The following is a 15,696-nucleotide window of genomic DNA, read 5'->3' as shown; positions in this document are numbered from 1 at the left end:
CGGGCCACCACTCAGCACCAGCATCCTGGCACCACGCTGCAGGTGCACGACACTTTGCTAAGAACTGACTCACAAACAGAGCATCTTCCATTAGGCGTTAAGTCACTCAGGTAAACAGGTTTTACTTTTCCTAACAGATGAATGAAACTGCTAATAAATACAAGAGAGAGAGCACGCACCTTCTCAAGCCCCACGCTGAGGCTGAGGGCAGCACCTGAGTGGTATGATTTTCATACCACTGTAATAGATAACAGAATTGCAGTCTATATATTTATGATCACCCTATTTTTAAATGTTGTATATAAATTCAAATAATCTTTCTCTTTAAAAAATCATCAGAAAGGCTTAACACCATAATGCATGCATGCCGGTGTGAAATATACTGTTGACCCCAGTATATCACTTGCCATTTGGTTAATGCTGCATAAGATCCAAAGTTGGACACAAATTTGTGGTGCTTGTTTTCAGATCTCATGGTCAATCTGTTAGATGCATGTTCACCCAGACAGAGCAATAAATACAAGTTGGAAGCTTGTTGATACACATTGCAGAGAATGCTAGAACCAAAAAAAACCCCAAATCCATGGTATCAGACTCTGTCCTCCCTCCTCCCACAGACCACCCCACCTCATGCCACACAAATAAGTTGCTTCCCCAAAATGCATATTAGAAAGGCTGGAACTTGATCCATTTCACAGAAAACCTTCCTCTTCTCCACTGTAGTATTTTCAAGAAAACACTACTAGCTGCTCACGTAGAAACACCTCCTGTATATGCCATATCCTCAACACTTATTTCGATGATAAGTTATGAAATAATATTTGCACTTGATTCCTTAAAAATTTGAAGTGGAAACAGACAACTTCAGAGCACTCCACACAAACAGTTACAAAATACTGGAACATTTCTGAGTTGCTCTTCACCACGTACCAGCCTAGAATAAACATACATAAAGAACTAAAAAAAAAAATCACACAGGTTGACTTTACCAGCATATTAAAAGTTATATATGATACACTTGACTTCCTCATTCTTATTTTAAACCAGTATTGTTTATATAAAACCTAAAGTGAGGAGTAAGAGTTGAAACATTCAGATCCCTAGTTGGTTATATATTCTAAAGCAAAAATTAATGACAACTGATAAATTCAGAAAATTTGGATTTCAATTATCTTAAATTTTTGCAGCTGAGAACATATTTGGAGATGGGATCAGATCCATTTCTAAAAGCAAGTTTTTCTTAACAGAACTCATTTTGCTGCTTTATTTTATAGAAGACACACCTTTTCCAGTTTTCATCTAGCAAAGTGTACCCTAAGAAACTCTGCAATAATAAAAAGCTATCTTTTGTTAAATTAATAGTTGCACAGTACCTGGAACAATAGTTTCTATAGTTTACAGAAAACAGTCACCCTTCTGAAATACGAGTTCAAAGACTTCCAAAGGATTGGGCAATAAGCACTGCCTACCCACTTTACCATAAATACTGCAATTTCTGTGGACTCTGTAATGACAGAGCTCGGTCATGACAGCGGTGAAGTCGGTCAGGCTGGTTCCCAGACGTGCTGTTGGGTGCAGTGAAGGGCTGCCCCGCCCCACCCCACCTCACCTCACCTGTACGGCGCGTTCCTGACAGGTGTCACACTGCCACATTTATTGTCCCTGCGCTCCCCTCTTCCCATCAGACTAATTGCACTCTGGGCCAGAGCAGTATTTCAACAGGTTCTCGCATATTTTCTAGAGCTCAAAGGTAAGTCTGAGGTGTTTTTTATACTTAGTGGATCTGATCAATAATCTTTTATATAGTGTTTGGAAAGCCAGTCAGTGCTGTTGTACCAAATTCTACTTAAGAGTGTATTTCTGAGAAAATAATTAGAAAAACCCCAATTTGTGATTCAAACATTAAAGTAGAGAATTAGCAAACATAACCAATGACATTACTGCACTCAAATTCATATTTTTCTTTAGTGGGTATTTATGCTCCTTATCAAGCAAGTATAGAATTTGGTGCAGAGTCAGTTTAGAGCCCATTCTAAATGCTGTGGGATAAAGTAGTCTATGCATTCTACTTTATACTAATTTTCTGTAAGGAAAGGTATTGCTACCTTGTTATACTTCTGCTGAGTTTAGTCATACCAAAAATGAATAGGACATACACACTTGGGAAGCTCTACCAGTGTGCTTATATTTGTCAGTTGCTAGCTATTAACAGAGAGGAAGAATTCAATTAATTATAGAATACAATCCATATTTATAGTCCTTTTTATAATCTACTAAGAACTTACAAATTATTTTCTTAGTATAATAAGTAAACATATTAATGCTTGAAATTTTAATATTCTTTGCTCATTAAACTTAGAAGTATCTCAGCCTTGGAAACCAATCTGAATTTTAGAGCAAAAGGACATAGGAGAAAAATCCAATGTTTCTGGGACTATCATTTGCTATTATTTATTTCTGGATTCTGGAAGATAAACTTTCTGTATCTTGCTTTATATTTCTTCCATCTATTTTTGGATCACTGACATAAAAATCAAAACAATCTGCCTTATGAGGCTTAGAAAGCATAGTAAGTATGAAAGCTCTGCAAATATGAACATGTTACTCCAGACCACAAGAAAGAAAGAAGTGCCATTAATAACTGGCTCATCATGCCACTGTTTACTACATAAAGGGACTTTCTAATCCCTAGTGTAAGGCAGGGAAACAGTGCAAGGTTCAACTTATTGACATGCAAAAGAATGTCCTTCAAATTCATAGTTATTAAGATTGTATTATCTACCCATAAGAAGTTGAAATGATTATTTTCTTGACAGTGGCAGAGGTTTTGCAGACACAGCATCCATCACTGGCAGGTGCTGGGTTGTATTCAGGAAATACATGTTGCTATTACTTTATCATGCCAAAAATCTATTTTAAAATAGTTAATATACATCTGGATATACATTTATATTAGAATTGCCATATAAGAATTTATTAGGACATTTTTTTCTCCATGTTGCAGAAATATTCAGCACAAATCTGAGAAGTTTGAAAGCTAGATGCAATTTCAATTCAGCCTTCATGGTGAAGTCCACAGATGCAAGGGAGAATGGCTTGAACAGGGCTTCACCCAGAGTGTAGGTGTACAGACGTATATGTATGTACACGAGGAGCTTCATATTGAATACTTGTTGCTGTAAAGCAACTTTAATCTTTCATAATAACAGAATGACAAGGATTTTTGTAGCCTTTTTTCAATTTTACTTCAATTAAAATAGAGAAGACTGGATGATATAGAACCACAGCCTCCTCAACATGGCCATGCCTACATTAGCATTTCAATCCACATCAACAGCCTGCTTTGAAAGTCTCCTGATCATACCTTCTTTTTGCCCATACTTATATCAGTAAACTCAGTGATGAGCTCCAAAATTAGTCTAATAAAGGCCAGCTCTTAAAGGATGCTCAGTCAAAGGGAAGAGATCATGGTAAATTCAGAGTAAATTCCTCCAGAAATGTGTGAAGAGTGGGTATCAAGTCCTCAGCACCTCTACAGATCTCTTGCAACTGGGCTACATGTTTTCCAGTACAGATTCAGTCAGTGTATACTCAGGTTGACACTGGAGGGCCGTTTTTATGGGAAATTGCATTCACATCTTGGCAAATTCCTCGAATAAGGGCACCTTGCTTATTTATTTATTTATTTATTTTATTTCCTACCCAGTTGTCCAGGGTCGCAGAAGAAATTTTACTTTAGCAGTACAGAAACAAATGCAGAGTGCAAAATCCACTGAAGTAACATGGTGGTGACCATTCTATGTAAAAACCTCATTTTTCATTGCTAAAAACAGGTAGAGTTAATCTACGTAACGGAACTGCAGCCTAATCCCATACCGATGTCATTTCTACTCACTTCAGGCAACACCCACTGCACTGATTTCCACTGAGCTGGTACTGAGTAACATGAATATCAGTGAATCAAAAAGCAGAACTTATTTTTTCATTAATAATCTGTTCATAGCTTCCTGAAACACTTACTTAACCAGCTATTTTAAGGTTTGGGCTCTTCTACTAGTTTGGCCAATCTATAACACTTGTTTTACTGCAATAGCACTACCGGTATATTAAGCTCTAAAGGCAACGAATATCTTTGAAGAACTTTGGTGTTTTTCTAAACTGTATGAACATTACTGTTGCACTAGAAAAAGAAGAGTTAATTATTACACACAAAAGGATTTCCAGGAAGAAGTTCATGACAGCCTGAAAACTACAGTACCCAAAATTCAAAGCAAGAAGGTTTCTTCTTTATGGTCCCCCATGAAGAAAACCAACCCCAAAAAACCCCACCCATGGGAAAAAGCACAAGACAGTAGGAGGATGGGCTGAATATGAGTAAAATAGTTACTTTTTTCAGTTGTACATCTCCTTTCTTCAGCTGGTAAAGTACCAACATACACAGCACTAATTAATGATGCTGAAGATGTTACTTACCTATACTTTTTATTGTGCTGTCAGATGAGAGTTTATGTGTTGGAGTTAAAAAACTGCATGATGGCAACCTATCTCATACTTAGAAAAACACATACCCCCTATCAAAACCTGACAGATAGACACTGAATAGTGTACATGCTGCAATCAAGTGCCTTCAAGATGAGTTTTTCTCATCCTTCTCAATCTAATATTTGAAAAATTAATGCATAATATACAGCTTCCAGTTTCCTATAGGAAAAGAAGTTTCCACACAAATTCAGCATCATCCATAATCCCTAGACTGATTTAGTTTTTAATGTGCTCCTGGCAGTATTCATATGCCACTCATTGCTCAGGGCCACGAAACATTATCCATCAACTTTTCAGGGCTAATTATAACAATTATATTTCTTTGCAATGGAGCATAACTCTCTACTATGCTCTTGGAGTTGCTGCCTGCCCAGAAAACATTGCCTCAAGCATGCCATCCGGGTACGTATCATTACTTCATTCTATACTAAAGTGGTTTTGAATTATTCCTCTCCAAGTATGAGCTCTGTTTATAGTAACATCTAATTTTCTTATGCAAAACCATTTTGTTGATCATCAGTATTGTATTAGGTTGTTCTTTAAGTCATTAACACTCAGGAATGTAAAATTTTCAGCATCAACATGTGGTAAACTACTGAAACATCTGTAGTATAAAACCAACTCTTTTTACCAGCTTATTTGGGTCTTAACTGAGCAGCTTTGTTTTGCAAAATGAAATAACAGAGAAAAGGGAATGTCTTGCAGATTCTCTATATAACGAAACAAACTCTGAAGTCAACACCATGCAACCTTCCTGTGGAATGATTTTCATTTTTCTGCTTGTAAGGCTGCAATTGAGCAAAAGCAATACTGAGGGCAGAGAAATAAGTGAAGTAAGTAACAGAAATAGCTCAGTTACAGAAAACAACCAGTCTACAGAGGACAGATTGATACTGCCTAGTGCTGCTGCCATAAATCCTTCTAATGTCAGCCATGCTGAACCAAAAATTGCCAATGCCAAAAAAAAGGAAATGAAGAAAGCAGAGGTGAGCAGGCGGTCAAGCAGCACACCCCTGAGATCCACTAATGGCACCACTTTATCTTCAAATGGCACTATGGTACTCAAAGGTGAAAAAAATGAGTCTGCCACAAACTCCACCAGAACCCCAGTGTCTTCAGCAACATTTACAACAACGGGTGACTTTGCTGGAGTGACCAAAAGTGCTGCAGCTACTTCTGCTTCCACAGCAACACCAAGTAACTCCATAGTCACCCACAGTACCCCATCAGCTGCACTGCTTCCCAGTGATAACTCTTCAATCAACTCCACCTTGTTGTTCCCCACTGGTATCACTCTAACATCACTCACAGCAAAGCAGGACAGTCCTACACCGAACTTAAACCCCATTCAGCAGACAACAGAGCTGAATCATAACTTCAGCAACCTTTCTACTGCACCATCTAATTCAATAGATGTCAACAAAGGTAAGTATCTAAAGTATCTGGTTTAATAAAATCATAATGCTGAAATAAAACCTTTTTTTTCATTGAACAGGAGGCTTTACAAGATGTGTGAATTAAAAGGTGACCTAATACAGACTAAAACTAAAACCAACCCAAAATAAAAAAATGTATATTTGAAATTATTTGCTGTTTACTTGTTTGTTTAACACTTAGAGTGGGGGAACCTAATAACAAGTATTGCTCATTCAAACTGGAGCAGACCTTCAAAGCAGATGTGTAGAAATAACGTTTAAATGTGTAGCACATCAACTTATCTAAGTTCAGAAACTTTTGTGACCAAAGATGACTTCTTAGAAATACTTCCAAAGGAATTACTCATTGTACATTTAATTATCAAGTTGAGTATGCGTGGGAAAATAATAGAGCATAAAACTGTCATGACACTTTTCTATCCTGTTGCTCTGAATCAGGTCTTCAGGAAAAGAAAAGGAATGATTAGAAGACACAGTAATTTTTTGCCATTAATTAGCTTTCAAGCCTTTAACACAGGACTGAAAGGCTTGTCCATCATATCCAGTAGAGTACAGTTTGTACTAAGAACTGAAGGAGCATCAGACTTTCATGTTTCCCATCATAGTTCTAATAATTACAATGTACTCATTTTTTAGATAACACGACTGAAAAGGAAGGGGGGTGGGAAAGTGTCCTGGTTTTGCTTCAGTTCCAAGTTCAGTTCCAAGAAAAACAGAATACTTTGAAGCAAAGTTTTATGAAATCTGAAGAAAATCTTGGAGGAATGCAGTTATTCTACTAATTGAACAGGTGCAGAAAGCATTACTGGATTTCTTACCTTACATACTCAAAAACTGGTACTCTAAAATTTAATCACTTAAAATTCAGAAGCTGCAATTTTAACTGATGGCTTAAATACTTACAAATAATTGCATTCAGAGTGATTACTGCTTATTTCTTTACAAAAAAGGATAGTGGTCGATTCTGTAACTAAACCTGGAATCTTTTTCTTTGACTAAAAGTTCATTTAGCCTTCTTTTTTTTTAAAAAAAAAAACAACAAACCCCAGTTATTCCCTTGAAAGACAAGGATGGAGATGTCTATTTTCTTTTACAAAGTCAGAGAGTTTCAGCAGAGAGGGTGGTTTAGTCACAGTCTGCAAAGTGTTTCAGATTTTTGGTGAAAAGTCTCATTCCTCAAAACCCTCAACTGCTATGAAGCGAGAGTGAAGTATCTGATCTTACAGATTTATTATTTCCATTCAACTGCCTCTTCTTTCTTTCTTTCTCTCCTAGACAAAACCAACAAAGCAGGAGTAATAGCTGGTGTCATTGTGGGAGCCATTTTGGGATCTATATTAATTGGTGTGATTGTATATTTTATATGTGGTAGGAAAAGTTCCGAGTCATTTTCCCACAGAAGGCTTTATGACGATACAAGGAATGACCCAGGTAAGGAACAGCACAAGTGTTTTGCATAAGAACTTTTTTTTTTTTTTTTAATATCTGCACAGAGCTGCTTAAATAGTCTGGTCTTACTGAATTATTAGGAATTATATCATCAACTCCTGTCAAACTAGTTTTCAACTGATAGTATTCTTTTTACATTTTAGCTTAATCAATGTTCCCCTTAACTCTATGTCTCCTCCTTAAAAGTTATTTTTTTAACCTCTGAAGTATCACAAAATATTGTATTTAGTATCAGTGAACCTGTTCAAAGAATTGCAGGCGAGTTCAGAACTACAGTTCAAAAGTGAAACTTTGATTAACTGAAAAAGGCCAGACTCCTTACTCATCCAATTTCAATTACAGAATGAGGGATGAAGCTATGTCTGTTTTTAGAAGTAAAAATATTTTTAAGAGGTTTAAAAAGATTGCTTTTGTCTTCTCGATGAGTATGTATAAACTTGCATTAAAGTGTAATCTCACAGTCTCCAAACATTTATATAATGTTCCTGGACTTCATTTTTAAATGTTTAAACAAACACTGAGAGGCTAAACATACTTTTTTTCTCATATAAAATCAAACAAAAATAAAACTCTGGCAATATGCCCTTTCTGGCTTAAATGCAAGGAAGCTGCCAGAACATCAGATTAGAAACTAGCTTTGAAAGTTGACCACCCATGTAGTGTTGAATAGACATTACTGGGAGAACATGTTATCTTCAGAAGATCATGAATCAAGGCCTTCATCTTTTGCTCTCCCATACATAAGAAAGAGGTTAACTGGATTTAGCTGCGAGGGACTGCTGAACTAAACCATGAGGTATTCAGTGTATGAGGATAAGAATCTTTCAAACAATGTATTAAAAAATAATTATGTTTTCCTTTCAGTTCTCCACTTGGATAACTCACTTGGACCGTACGATACAAGTTTTGGTTGTGCGACAGATAACAAAACCAGCAGAGCAGATAAGGCAGAGGAAGACAACGCCGGGTGCCCATCCGATGGCATTCCTATGGCTGACATGTCACCGTCCCACCCTTCACCATAATGCTTGCTTCAGATTATATTCTCACCTGTTATCTACACGCTTTCATTTTTTCCAGAATGACTTGGCAGCTGTTCTCTTACAGCCACTACTGTGCAAACAATGCCTTGGAAAGCAAGGGGAAAATCACAAGATACACTGATACGCGACAGGCAGGACCTAGTAGCAGAGTATCACTCTTCTACTTTGCAATTAAATGATCAACCTATGGTTTTCCTGGAAGGATATTATACTAGCTTTCTTAGAAATAACAAACAAATAGCACCCAGGTAAATTTCTGCCTTGTGTAACTTTGGTCAAGAATGCAGACATTGTAACAGAGCAAAATTTGTCTAGGATTGCAATGATATTTTAGCATTAATACAAGAAAATCACAAATTTAACTACCTTGAGGTGAAACTATTCTGTTCAAATATAATTTCTATCTGATAAATGATGCAGGACAAGACAAGGGGAAATGGGTTTAAACTGAAAGAGGGGAGGTTTAGATGAGATATTAGGAAGAAGTTTTTCACTGTGAGGGTGGTCAGACACTGGAACAGGTTGCCCAAGGAAGTTGTGGATGCCCCCTCCCTGGAAGTGTTTAAGGCCAGGTTGGATGAGGCTTTGAGCAACCTGATCTAGTGGAAGGTGTCTCTGCTGATGGCAGGGGGATTGGAACTAGATGATCTTTAAGGTCCCTTCCAATCCTAACCATTCTATGATTCTATGATTTTCCCCATTCTACATTTGTACCTTTCTCAGTGATTACTCGGAGGTTCAAGTTTGCTGAGGAGAATGGAACTACTGAGTAACAGACTACATTTAACCTTTAACTATGATGACACAGAGTTAAAATCACTATTGAAGGGAAAAAAAGAGGATAAGCTTCTATTCCTCTGTCAAACTGAACTGCTGTTTGCATTGCAGGCTAGTTCTGTAGAAATGACGTAAAAGGTTTTAGTACAGGTTAGATAGAAGAAATACTTAACATGAAAGGAATGGAATTATCTCTGCCATGTATATAGATACCTTAAAAAGCATGATCTGTTTTTTTCCAGCTAAAGAGTAAAATTATGGCCGTATAATGCAAATAATTGCACAGTTTATCTGTCTGCAATGACCAGACATCTCTAAATAGCAAGAAAGAACACAAAAAAGGCATAGCTGTAAAGGCATAGAATAAACAAAATAGAATACAGATAAAATAACTACTCACGTGGGATACATGCTTGTTACTATGACCCTGTTAAAATGCTTTATTTAGTGTGGACACTGTGGATCATGTTGATGAAGTTACCTCGCTAACTGTCTCTGAATGGTGCAATGAGGGTTTATTTGTTATGTGAGTAAATTACATGCACACACACCCCAGAGTCACACTGCAAATGAGTAAAACACGTATTTACTTCCAAAGATTAAGGAATTAAGTGCACATGTGCAGTGTTGCCATTCCTACATGGTCCAGTCATGAAAACAGCACATTTCCCATCAAAACCAGAACCTGATTTCTAACATTGTATCCAGCACATTAGATAGCAGACCGATAATCACAGACACATTCACCTGTGTTAGGTGAGAGAATCACTCTGCTGCTTAAAATTAAGAAAAATGTAATGTTCAGTTTTCATCTGCCTTAGCACATATTATGTCATCTTTCCTGATAATGATAAAGCAGCATTGCATAAGCAAAATTCCTTTTTACACTTGAACCTCGGCATCAGCTGCCAATTGAAAGAGCTCTCTCTGAGGAGAACTCAAAGACAGAGATGAAGGGATGCTAAGAAACTACCAGCGCTGCCTACATTAGTAACCATATAACCAAGTGCCATATATTTTAGGAATTTATGAAACTAATTATTAGTAATCGCCAAGATATAACAGCAAGATTAGGAGCCAATGAAGAAGTATCACTGAGGTAAGCAAAGTGTGCCCTTCAGTTATATTTATATCATGCTAATTTTTAACAATCTAACTGATTTTTGTATGTATGTGCATGTGCTTCTGTTGTCTGTGTACCTCTCTGACGTTGTGCTGTTGTTTGTATATTTTTTTACCAGGCCAGCCTCCAAAATTCGTGACATTTTTTCATCCTTCACTTTATGTTAAAATCATTAATGCTTATTCATATATATCACATAAATAAAGCTGTTGTGTGCAATTTGACTCAATCTGGCTTGAATTCAGACAGTTGTATGTATGTGAGCTGGTGTTATTTTCTCAGTTTACATAGACAAACATTTACACTGGTAAAATTAACTATCTCTTGTCCTAATACCAGTCTTCCCCACTTTTCCCTTATACTTCCCTCTAATTAGCTCTCACAAAAACATTCACATTTATTCTATAAGAATTCTCTACAAGAAATTATTTTTATATTGACTCTAAATCAGTAAATTGACCTATGTTTGCCTCTAAAAAGACTTCTACCTGCATGATATAAAATTCAGGCTTAAAAACATTCAAGATGCTAAAGACAGTAGTTATATTAACAATAAAAATGTGTTATTTTCAGCCACTACTAGCATAAAAATTGAAGTTGATGAAAACAGGAAAAAAAAAAGTTGTGTGACAAAATCATAATCCTTCTTTAAATTTTATCAAGAACTATATCATATAAAAGGGTCAGATAAACTAAAAGTGCAAAACAAATAAAAACGTACTTACCCCAAATTGCCATGAAAATAGCAAAGAAGACAGTCCCTCCATTATCAAACAAATGTGTAACCTGAATAGAAAATTAATACATCAGGATCAAATAATATTGCCACGTTATCTTTTGTCCCAAAGAATCCCAGAGTACAGAACTGGTGGCAAAACCTAGAAGTTAAGCGTTCTAATAAGAAGTCCTACTTGAATGTTTCTTCTACCAAGGTTTGTCTCGCTCTGTCTTTCAGTGTAACTTTAACACTAGGTTTGCAGACTGTCAGTTAATGTATCTCCAGTCTATTTGTTTCACAGACACCAAGAGCTGCTCTGCCCATGTCCAGACAGGTTAAAAATTCCTCCAGAGTTCTTCTCACACCTTGGGTCAAATTTAACCTTAACATTTTCTATTTTAAGGTCTTCATAAGCTTAAATGAATTGCCTTTCAACACTTGTAAGATTGCCAATTTACAGCAATGTAATTTATCCAGGGATAACAGGCCTACATTTCTTCTAATGAAAGGTGGTTTAAGATGTTGCTGAGCATTAATAAGCAAAGCACAGGCTTCAAATTCCTATGTGGAAAAAAAAAAAAAAAAGCACAAATAATTATAAAATAATGGAGAAAACCAACTTATCATCAACAGGTGTATGTTAGAAAGAGGGTCTGAAGAGAGAGGAACAAGAAATTAAAAAGTGCTACAAATGACTTTGATATGTATCATCCCCAAATCAGAAAATTCATAGTGATTTCCCACTCTTCAAAATCAGAAGAGAATGTTTTGAAATAGAATATTCTTGAAAAGACTTTACTTGCATTGCTGTTGACTCTGTTGCTGACTTAAGGACCAATTTTTAAGCTTTCACCATGAAAAGAAACCTGTCGTTATGCCAATGGAAGGACACAGGTAACCAGATTCACTTTTGTTGTACTGTGACCTTCTCTTACATCTGAAGTTACACTGGCCAGCAGGGATTTTCTGCACACGAGCTGTGCTGGGATGCGGGAGCTGACAGCCCACCTTGGGCAGGTTACCTAACCTGGGAGAGCTGCCTGCTGCAAGAACTCATCCTGCTGACAGATGTCTATTCTTCTAAAGAAGAAACTGGTATTATTGATTCTGCCTACCCAATTAAGAAAACTACATCAGGAAGGCAGAAAAAGTTAATAGAAACAGTGTTGCTTGCTTCTATTTTATTTCTTATTGAGTAAAATTTTTATAATATTGTGAGAATTTATTAAAAACATATTTTATCTGTATATCAGTGTTTTTGTTTTTTTTTGTTTTGTTTTTACTATTCTGAAATGGGAATTGGCTATTTGGTATTGGATATCAATAAATCCAGTATGTTCCCCACATGAATCATAAAAATTGTAAATACAAATATCTCTTTAGCTTCATTTTTATTTTGCTTCTGTAAAGGAAAACACAAACATAATGGATATGAGACAGAAAATGTGACTGGTAAAGAAGAGCAGTGGAACAAACCTGATGAACATTTTCAGTTTTGAATGTTGATCTGTGTGACAACGTGATTATAGATATTCTGCTCAGTAAAGAGAGCATCTTTCCAAAGAAATATGAAATAAACCAACCATCCAAACCTAACCCAGGACATTAGAGTTGCTAAAAGTAGAAAATACATATCTGGCTCCTGATCTAGCTTTGTCTTTATAAAAGCATTCAGGCTACAGCATTTCAGCATCATGCTCAGAATTAAAATTTGACTGTCTTAAAGGCTAAATGCCCGCAGGCCTCTAAGCAGAAGTGAAAGACTGTAGTGCCAGTCCACCAGCGTACCTGACTGATGTTGTCATCATCATAAGAGACTTCAGGCACTTCAAATCCACCCTGAACCAACACCCAGCCCCAAGGCCAGAGGGCAAGGTGTGCTGGGCACAGAACCAGCCCAAAGAGCCCCAGTGCACCACCCTCATCACCCACAGATCAAAGAGTCCATTTAATGCTAAGGAGAATGACAGCCTGGGCATTCAGCAACTCAGATTACAACTCAGGTATTACCTGTCTTTCCTTTAAATTATAAACTTCACTTCAGTGTGGCATTTTCAAATGGAAATGGAATAAAGAGGGAAGGGATGAAAGAAATGGGGAGTAATGAGAAAGAAGAAGGCATCTTTTGTATTTTGTCTCCAGCATTACAAAAAACTTGGCAGAAAAAACATTTGAAGTATATGATTTTTCTGGCATTAGTATGTTCTGTCTGAAGTGTTCCTCTAAAGGGAAACTTAACAGATACTTAAGAAAGAAACTCTGACAGCAGTTTTAATGACATGAAATATGAGCACAAAGCCTTACATAAATGAGGCAGGTCCCATGACATAAGCAGGTGCATGGAGATAAACTTCACTTAGAGGAACTCGCTAATTAACTCAACGCTTATGTAACTTGTATACAATGAGATATTTGAATGAATGATTAAAATATTTATTCCAGAACAAGGGTGCCAGTGCTTGGAAAGAAACAGGAATAGCTTCCCTTGCATATCAGCCTTGGTGGTGTGCAAGGAAGACAGATAAATAAGTTCTGTTCCCACAACAACATAACCAGAGGGACAAGCTCCATTGCAGGAACAAGAAAGTCACCAGGAAATGCCATGTTCTTTTCCCAGACAGCAGGTCTGATGCCTTATTTTTAAATATGTTAGCTCCCCTTATATTGCTAACAGTACTTCGGACAGTACCAATGAGCTTTTGATTTGAAATCAGACTGGAGTTTTCTAACATCACAGATTGTTTTCATTCACTAATGTGGGTGCAGCCACAGTGGCAGTGCTGACACATGTTTGGATATGTGCTGCTCAACTCAAGCAACACGGTGGCACCCAGCGGGATCACAAACCCTGCTGAAACCAGACATTTCCTAGCAAGAGGGTAACGAGTGAAGCTGCAATGAACTTTTCTTTAGAGAAAATGTGGTGAGTGAAGGCACTACAGTTATAACCTCAGAGTTATAAAAAGCCTCGCTGAGCTTTTTGGTTTTTTTTTATTTTTCTTTGCCATTTGAACAGCCAGATGGTTATCCTATTCCTTCCCAAAGAGAAGTCTGTCTCTCCTCCACTTGGGGGAGATCCAGAACAAATAAATCCTGAAAGGAGACAATTTTTGTTTGTGTTCTATGTTCCAAGCTCAGGTTGATCCCTTTTTCAGAGCAAAAGCATTGGCAGGAAAAGTTGGGAGCTTACATTAATTTCCCTAATAGTTGCAGGCATCAGAAAAAGCGTGCCTGCGGAGATGGCATACGAGTGGTTACTGCTGGTCTTCCTTGGCTGTCATCCGAGTTTGTTTCAAAGGGACAGGTTTGAAAATACATGGGAGTATGGATGGGCTGCTACATTTTTTCTGCTGCAATTAATTTTTCACAATTATTAAAATGTGAAATTTGCATAATTTAAGCACGGGATGTTAGTGTACATATAAGAAAAATCCTGCTGCTTATTAACTGAGGATGTTGAAACAACAGGACCTAAAGTTGAAAGGATGCCACAATATCAAATGCTTTACTCAGCATTGGTCCTATCTATACCAAATGTTGAAATCTAACACAAAAATTGATGTTCTCTCTCCCATTGCTGCAGTGTTGTTGCAATGCCGTGGTCCAGAGACAATCACATTTTATAAATACAGGCTTCTGAGCATGATTTATCTTATGGGCTAAAGACTTCCAAGAAAAATGCCAAGGCTGCTTTTTCAGCATTATGAACATACCACACATCAAAATATATTGCTCACTTGAAAACACTGTGTGTATACAGAGGTACTTGTGATTATTTAGGTTTGAAGGATAGCTTCTTGTAGCAAAATATTTAGTTGTGTAAAATCTTTGCATTAGTTTGACAGAGTAAAGCACATCACAGGCACATTAAGCTAGAGAATTCCTTTAGGAGGAACAGAAATTCAATTACAAAGTAAGCAAGGGAAACAGAGTAAGAAATTGATTGTAGGGGAAAGTAGGAAATGCCTTCCAAGAAAAGTTTTATTACTCAGGGGACTTTATAAGTTGATGAAAATAATAAGAATTTAGGAAGGAAATGCTCACAGAAAGTAAAACAAATTTTAGAATAATCTCTGATCATTTCTTTAGACAAAGATTATCTTGATAGCAATAAGACAGTAATTACCTTGGCGTATATACAGCTTTCATTGAGTTTTTGTAGTGTGCAATTGCGTTCACACATAGGGCACATGATGGTTTCATTTGCCTCGCAGATCTCTTTGCTTTAGTATGAGACAGAAAAATAAAGGTTATAAAAAGGCTTTTAGCATTCTTAAGATTTTCTGAGGTTATGCCATTTGTGGTCCCTATTTGTTAACAGTATGCCTAACACCACAAAACCAGATCAATAAAATAAATCAAAACTGAGTGTTTGGGCCTAATCCCAAACCAGTAACCTGAAAATTATGGGCCCTAGAGTAGTATGCAATATTTTTGGGCATCACGCTACACTCCTCACACTTGTGAATACCCCATTCTCTCCCAAATATCACAAACAGAAGCATAAAACCTTGTTCACTACCTTCCAATCCATTTACTGCATATTTCTCTTACTGACATAGAAGATACCAAATGTTAAGAGGATGGACATCACTGGTATAACTACAC

The 15,696-nt window shown here is 36.9% G+C and overlaps 1 protein-coding gene across 1 annotated transcript in view; it reads right to left on the bottom strand.

Annotated features, from left to right (window-relative positions):
- The window catches only part of LOC104525270 (anoctamin-3), a gene marked incomplete at its 5' end in the record, with an annotated part of 40,756 nt that overhangs the window by 14,817 nt on the left and 10,243 nt on the right, over positions 1-15,696 (bottom strand). Inside the window, 2 exons of the mRNA XM_010168375.1 lie at positions 11,096-11,156; positions 15,215-15,311. Coding sequence (XP_010166677.1) covers positions 11,096-11,156; positions 15,215-15,311 — 158 coding nt within the window. The remainder of the gene's footprint in view (positions 1-11,095; positions 11,157-15,214; positions 15,312-15,696) is intronic.

This window comes from Antrostomus carolinensis, unplaced genomic scaffold, assembly GCF_000700745.2.
Source record: "Antrostomus carolinensis isolate BGI_N321 unplaced genomic scaffold, ASM70074v2 scaffold1855, whole genome shotgun sequence".
Lineage (NCBI taxonomy): Eukaryota > Metazoa > Chordata > Aves > Caprimulgiformes > Caprimulgidae > Antrostomus > Antrostomus carolinensis.
This window is presented reverse-complemented; position numbering and strand designations above follow the sequence as displayed.